The following is a 7,697-nucleotide window of genomic DNA, read 5'->3' on the forward strand; positions in this document are numbered from 1 at the left end:
TGGAATAATGTTGTCTTCTCTTCCACATTCCCTGGGTGTGCCTATGTCTGTGAACACAGAGGTGGGGAATGTCCCCCTGGGCAGCTGAAGTGCTCTAGGGCTGGTGCTTACTCGCGCCCTCAGGACGAGACCCTCCACCTGAGACAGGCCAGTGACACGCAGGCCTTGCCCAGCAAAGGGGGGGATTCTTGGGGTGCCCATTGAAGGCAGACGGTTGCGCTCACACTCTTTTATTGAAAGCTTGTTTTTTTTCACACAATTCCCTCCCCACATTTTCCTTTTTTCCCCTTCATCATTAAAAAACCAATTATTTACAGGCTGAACATCTATTTACAGGGTAGGTTAGCTCCAGCGTCCGAGCAGGGCAAATCACAGCCCCGGGGCTAGCTCCACAAAGTGCCCTCCAGTGCCTGCATGCTCATTGGCTCCGTCTTCGCCACCTCGAAGAAGACCCTGCGAGCAGAGGCCGGAGGGCGTCAGCAGACGAAAGCGGAGGGCAGGGGGTCGACACCCCCAGGAGAAAAAGAGGGGCCAAGTGCTCCCCTCCCCATTCAGCCTTGTTGGCTTCACCCAGTTGGAAAAGACAGGTTGAGGTGGAAGACCCAATTGCGGCGTGGGGTTGGGCGGATAGATTGCTTATCAGATGCTGACACCTTCCCCCAAATCTCTTGGGGGGGGGAGGCAGAACCTCTTCTTCCCTTGCCCCACTATCAGAAGAGGGAGGGACCAGAGGAAGCACTCACCGATGGGAGTATTTGTTGCGCACAGCCCTGAGCCGGTCATCCTGGCCGCAAATCAGCAGGAAGTTGAGCCTCCTGACCAGAGGGAGAAGGTCCGGCACTCGGTAGCCACTGTAATACTCCAACGTTGGGCTCTGCCAAGCCATAAGGGAAGAGCTGCACTGGGGGGAGGGGCACAGGAGGGGACCCAGCCCCAGACACTGCTCCCCCTTCTCACTTGCCCAGTTTTGGCCATAATCCTCATTTCTTTCTGATTCCTCCGCTCCCCCAGGAGAGCCACAAAGCGAAAGCAGCTCCCTGCCCTTTTGCTGGGCATGGCTCTGCCTGCTTCCTCCCCCCTGCACACATCTCTCCTTTGGTGACAGGAGGGCGATCCTCACCCATCCACTGAGGTTCTTCATCTTGAGGGCCAGCAGGAGGCAGCTGGCAGCCAGGCGGGAAGCCCCTTCCTGCACAAAGGTGTAGTCCTGCAGGGTCAGCTCGCAGAGGAAACGGGCCAAGGTCAGGGTCTCCATTGTAGCCCGGGCACACTGGAAGGAACAGGTGTGTGAGAAAGGCACGGAGGGCCCCCCCAAGAAGCACCTGGTGCCCCTCTGCCCCATTTGCGGGGCTCTCTCTTAGCCAGCCGGGCAAAGGGCAGCTTCTGATGCCCACAAGCAGATCCCTTTTTCTGCTTCAGCCTCCCAGGCCCATCATCCCCTACTGACCTTGGCAAACCGCCGCAGGAAGCGGTAGGCGATGGGGATGTTGACGTCAAAGTGGAGGGTCTGCAGAATGCTCATCTCCATGGCCAGCAGCTCCTCCCGCTGGTAGGCATCGTCACAGATGTACAGGAAATCATCCACGCAGGGGGGGCAGCGCTCCTGCAGAGAGGAAGCTCTAGCAGAAGATTGGGGGCTGCCCGGGAAGGGGATTGTTTGGTCTTCTCAAAAAGGGTTTGCCACCTTCCCTGGGACGAAACCCCTGGCGCTGGCCCACCCCATTTAATTCCTTCTTGGCTGATTTTGGGGGGGGAGGGATTTGGGGGAGGGAGTGCCTGGAGGTTGCGCCCAGGAGGACAACGCACTAGGCGGTGCTTTCAAATGCTCTATAGTCAGGACCCACTAATGTCCAGAAAAAACCATTAAACATACCAAAACACACACATCCCATTTCCACCTTCAGAGCATTCCCTCCATCGTTTTAAGAGGCATTGAAAAGTAATGATTGCAGCAAAGAACAAAGGCCCAAAGTAAATATCTCGGATGTGGTAGCACTGAAGCAGGTACCCAGTTCAGACAGGCAGGTCTGGGGTGACTGGAGCAGACTTAGGGGGCTCCAGACCCCCTTGGACAATCTCTGCTCCAGAAGCTTGGGAAGGTGTCCTCTCCACGCTGGGCTTCTCGAGTAACGTGGAAGCAAACACACCAAGCGAGGACAATGCCTCTCCTGACCCACTGCTATGGGGGCTCACCTCAAACTTGGAGGCAATGAGGATGGCGGTGGAGCCAATCAACTGCAGCTTGTCCCTCATGGCCCCCACCTGAACCAGGTAGTGGTCCATCAGCTTGACCGCCAAATAGAGGGTCTCGTGGGTGAGCTCAAAGTTCTCCTGCAGGTGCAAAGGGGTGTTGAGTCTAGCCTGCCTGCTGTAAGGCAACTTCGATGGCCAAACTTCTCCTCCCTCTCAAGGCCCAGAACCCCCTTTCAGGGCCCAGCAGGAGACCCTCAATCACCACACAAGCAGCTCAAGGCGGCTGGGAGGGACTCCTGCCAAGTCACCCCCACCCAGCCCTCCTCCTACAGGGCCTCCCTCCCACCCACCCTCACCTGCACCTCCACCATCCAGTCCACCAGGATGGCCCGCATGTCCATGGTGATGTCAGGCTGGCTCTTCATGTAATCCGGGAGCAGGAAGCCCTTCTGCAAAAGGACACTGTTGCTGAGGGAGGGAAATCCCCCAGGAGCGCCTCTGCCCAAGTGGGCTCAAGAGGGCCAAAGGCCACAGTGGGCTTTCATGTCCGCCCCCTTCTCCAGCCGGCCCAGTGGAACTGAATCCAGGATCTGGAGTGGTGCAAGAAGGGCAACCCTCCCCTGGGCATCGGCAGGCACCTCTCGCTCCTGCATGTACTTGAAGATGTCCTTGGCATACTCGGCGTTGGCATAGGGGTCGTCCAGCTGCCCCTTGTCAATGTCCTCAACTGGAGCCACCTGGAGAAGAGAGACTTCTTTAAACATTGCCCTGCTTAGTGGGTAGGATGGAGGGCAGGAACCACCTTTGCCCTAAAGTGGAGGGGAGCCCTTGGCATGCAGCCTATAATACCCTGCTTTCCACAAGCGCCCACTCCCCCCCACATTTTCAGGGTCAACCACAAGGCAAAGACCGAGTCTCAGGCTGTCAATATAGCCCCAGCCCCCCCCCCCCCAGGAATGATGCCCTGTGTCCAAGGTGCCAGGACTTCTGGCCCCCAGGGGAGCCATGTGCTCCAGAGGCAAGCCCTGCCAGAGGGAACCACAAATGCTTTCCTACCAGGCCTGCTGGTGCCACCACCACTACCAGTGGGTCAACTTGCTCCTCTCCGAGGCCATCGTTGACCACATGGCTCAGCTTAGCCGGACTTTCCTCAGAGGGTGCTTTGTCCAGGGACCTGTAAGAGACCAGCTGGGGTTAGAAATTGGGGCAGGCTGGAGACAATCTCCAGACTGGTAGGAATTGGCTCCTGAGGATCCCCGGCCTCCCCGTTTCAATTAATAACACCCTGGCACAGCCAAATCGAGCTCTGCCAAAGTTCAGGGTGAGAACTTTGGGGTTGCGGTCAGGCTGAGAATGGAAGGGCAGCTGTGCCAGCATGGTTCTTGTTTAAAGAGGGCACTCATGTTGCCCTCCTTGCACAAATGCACCTTGAAGCCCCCAGAGACCGAAGGATGCCATGGGGACACTGGCCCACTCAGGAAAGTCACATGGGCAGGGGAGGCAGCACCACAGCCCTCACTTCTTCAGGTTGATCTCATTCTTCTTGGCCACATTCAGTGCAGTGGAGGCCTTTTTGGGAATCATCTTCTCGGGCTCCTTCCTCCCCGCAAAGCCCTGGGCCTTGTGAGCCTGTAAGGGGAGACCCAGAGAAGCTGCTGAGCACTGCCCCAGACCAAGCGGGTGCTTGCTTGGAATTCACGTCCCAGAACTGCTGAGCGATCAAAGGACGCAGGAGCAGCTGGCAAGCGACAACTGCATGGCCAGCAGCCTGCGGGCAACACACAAGAACCCATTCTTACATTGGTGATATCGCCAAAGGCTGATCGCTTCCTGGGTGCCCCCTGGGGTGACGAGGGGGATCGTTTTGCCTGAGAAATCTCCTAGAATCAAAGAGGAACAGGAGGTCACTCAGTCCAGTGTGTGGCTCTCCTCTGGGCATACTATCTGGAAGGCAGAGCCGCCTGGCCTCTTCAGAGCACAATGTGACTGAGGCCAAAGGCAGATTTCCTCCAAAGAGGCGCCCTCCACGGAGTGACCGAATTGCTTTTGCAGGGGTGGAATTTCTGACCCAACACGCGCACACATGCATGCACACATGTATGCGGTTGATGCACCTGTTGTCTGGGGGTGGACTCTGCTCACCTTTTCCGTTTGCACATTTTCCACCCCTGGTCCTCGGCCAGGACGGGCCTGCTTGCTACCCAAGGCCTTGGAGCTGCGCGCAGGGGGCATCGTTTCAGCTGAGGGTCTCCCGGCGCAGGGCTGCAGGAGGGAGAGAGAGAAACAGGCTGGGACAGGAAGCGCTGCTTCTCCCGCGGGGCAGCTCTGACAAGGAATTTCTTCCTCGCTTCTCCCGACGGGCCTCCCTACAGCTACTTCGGGGGAACTGGGACACCCGGGGAGGGGCAGACGACGTCCGGACGCCTTCTCTCGGTGGGCCAAGGGAGGAGATCCGGGACCCGGCTTGACCACCCGAGGCCCAGCAGCGTGGCGGTGCTCAGGGAGGCGAAAAGGAAGGGCTCCCGCCGGCTGAAAGCGGCCCTTCTGGTCCCCCGCCAGCATAATTCACCTGGAGCTGAAGCCGCTGCGAAAACACGCCGCCGCCGCCTCGTTCTTCTTCGCTGCAGAAAATGCGAATTTGAAAATTGCTACATTTGTAAAGAGCGGACGTCATTGGCCCCGCGGCAGCCAATCCCGGAGCCGGAGAGAATGCAGTTGCTAAGGGCGGGGCCCAAGGATTTTTAAAAAACGGACCCACGTAACCAATGGGAAAGGGGAGGAGGTGTAGCTCCGCCCCCAAAAGGGCGGGGTTCCCAGAGAACAGGAGGCGGAGAGAGGGCGGAACGGCCCTGGCCTTAAAGGGCCGGGAGCCCGGACAATGACAGCGCGAAGCTCGGGGCTCTCGGAGCCCGGACCGGTCAGCGGAGGCAGCCCGACTCAGCTGCGCGGGAGGCGCTCGCGTCGCCCAGCTGCGGTTCTCTTCCGGCGAGGGCAGCGCTGCCCAGACCAGGAGCCTGCCTGTGCGCTCCGTCCGTTCGAGCCGCGGCTGCCCGTGGAAAGCCGGCAAGCTGCCGCCGGCGCCCACGCGGGGACTCCCGACGGCCCGCGTCCCCCGCAGGAGCCGCGCGCAGGAGCCAACCGAGAGGAGCAGGAGAAGGGCGGTCTGCGGTCCGCGCGAGGCTCTTTCGCACTCCGTGTGGGGCGGCGCTATTGAACGCTCGTTTTCCGCCTTGCTCCGTGGTCAGAAGTGCCAGGCGAGGAACTTGCAAATCATGCATTTTTAAAACGCAACAATATTATTGTTGTTTTAGGTTTTTAACCCAGCCTTACTGATTAGGATACAAAAATACTTTTCAGATTTCAAAACATATGGAAGGTTCCTAGGTGCCTGTCAGCCTAGCAATTCAGCAACATTTGCAGAATTATTCCAAAACAGCATTTTGCCCTCTAACATTCCTTTCAGCTGCAAACAATTTTATCATCGTTTCTGGAGAAGGAAAAAGATCCTTCTCTGTAGCCCTGACTTTCTTCCTGGTAGATGATAAAATGTCCTGGGTCAGGTCAGGATGACATCTGATTAATCGGATTGGTTCTGAGCAAGCCACAAGCGAAGCCTACAAGGGCCTTTGCTGGGGGTCTCCTGTAAAAGTCAAGGCCTGAGTGCCTGGGGGAGAGAAAGTAAGGAAGGAGTCGCTACTGTGGGGCAATGCCAGGCAAAATGCAGCTAGGAGGGAAATAAATTAAGATTTATCATCTTTACCATTGACCCAAACCCAGCCAGGATGCAGACAGGGTAGGTCCCTGTTTTTAATCTGCAGAATTTAACCAGAAGGCAAGCCCAACGTGATTGGCAGGATATATCAGAGTTGCTCAATGCTGTGGCTTTTTGCAGGCCGACCTGTGCAGATCTCCATGGGGCTGCATTTCCTTTTCCCTCCCCAGGGAAGATTTTCTCTTCATCAGCACCCAGCGAGGATTAGCCCTAGCAATAGCCTTTTCTCACCTTATTCATTTTAAAAGTATGTGTGCTGTGCTTCCATCCTAAAAAGGGATCAAATGTTATATATGACTAGTGCCCCTGAATATGCATTCTAAATATTTGTGAACTTGGCCAAGTTCCCCCTCTCTGGCTGGATTCAAGGCAAGGCCAACCTTTCAAGCAGATGTTCCTGCAGAAGTTTCCTTTGGTGGGCAGGTGCAAGGGGTAGAAATCCAGGCATCCTGGTAGTTTTGCACTTCCTGAGCCTCCCTGCCACACATTGGGTGCATTTTCCAATTAGCTCTCCACCACCCCTCAGGTCCCCTCTTGCTGGCTTTGTGGTCATATAGGAACCAGCCAGGTTTGTGAGATTTGGCAGACTGGAAAATGAAGAAAAAAACAAGGAATTGCCACCTTCTGGGGAAGAATATCTCTGCCAACCACGCAAAACTTCCAGGTGGCCTTTCACAGCCACCATTGCCTGGGTGACAAAGTTGTTTGTCTTCCCAGCGAGAATGACGTTCGCCCAGAAATGGAAAAATAGTGAAATACCTGACGAGAGTGAAGTGATAAATAAAATTTGGGAGTGTGCAGAAATGGACAGGTTAACTATGGAAATTAAAAATAAAGATCAGTCAGATTATTACAAAATTTGGAATACGTTTTACCTACAGTATGATGGGAACAAAAAGGAAGGTCTAAATAGAGATATACAGGATGCTGATTTCACACATTATTAGAATAAGATGGTTGATAAGATCAAATATTGTATAATTGTATATAAATGATGTACATAAAATGTATATATATGTATAAAATACAAAAATTATGTAGACAAGAAGGAATGTCAGACCGTTAACACTTTGTCCAAAGTTTTAAATAATAAAATTTGCAATAATTTCTTTTTAAAAAAGTTGTTTGCCTTCCCAGAACAGCTGCAGTTGTGGAACTCAGTTGCTATAGAAGTGATTTTGAATGTGGCCCCCAGCACTGTGTGTGTGTGTATCAGACTGCCTGCACCCCATAAAGTGCTTAGAAAGTTCTTTCCCAGTTTTGCTGAGTTAATTATTTCAGTTGTTCAGCCAAATTGCTGAGTGGTTCTGATGCAGGAGGGCAGCTGGCCAAGTTCTACAAGGGGGTCTTCAGAGCAGACCTGAGCAGGTGCCCCTACTGACTCTGTCCTCCCACACAGAAGGGGGGGGGCTTCTCTCAAAGCTGCCTTGGAGTGGAGAGGAGGAGCCTCTCTGAAGATGAAAGGGGATGGAGGCTGAACAGCTTTCCTATCCAGGCCAATCTAAGCCAAAGGGACGTGCCTAGACTTTCAAATAAGTGGGGTGTGGGGCAGGGGGCAGAGGATCACAAACTCATGAGCCAGCAAGGCCATCTGGAGAAAAAGCAGCTGGGAAGTTGGTGTGTGCAGAGCAGGAGGAAGAGAAAACCAAGCAATTAGAGACCATCAAGGAGTCCCCTTGTTCTAATGCCTGCCTGCCTGCCTAGAGGTGGCCCCTACAATACCACATGGTCC

The 7,697-nt window shown here is 54.8% G+C and overlaps 1 protein-coding gene across 1 annotated transcript; it reads right to left on the reverse strand.

Annotated features, from left to right (window-relative positions):
* Nucleotides 1-314: 314 nt before the first annotated feature.
* Nucleotides 315-4,425, reverse strand: CCNB3 (cyclin B3; the record flags this gene model as incomplete). The annotated part of the gene is made up of 11 exons (XM_083372112.1): nt 315-453; nt 744-874; nt 1,121-1,270; nt 1,448-1,603; nt 2,194-2,331; nt 2,550-2,642; nt 2,832-2,930; nt 3,250-3,367; nt 3,713-3,822; nt 3,993-4,073; nt 4,336-4,425. The coding sequence occupies 11 exons, from the start codon at nt 4,423-4,425 to the stop codon at nt 384-386; spliced, it is 1,236 nt and encodes a 411-aa protein (XP_083228238.1). The 3' UTR covers nt 315-383.
* Nucleotides 4,426-7,697: the final 3,272 nt, after the last annotated feature.

Source organism: Vipera ursinii, assembly GCF_947247035.1.
Source record: "Vipera ursinii genome assembly, chromosome: 12".
Classification (NCBI taxonomy): domain Eukaryota; kingdom Metazoa; phylum Chordata; class Lepidosauria; order Squamata; family Viperidae; genus Vipera; species Vipera ursinii.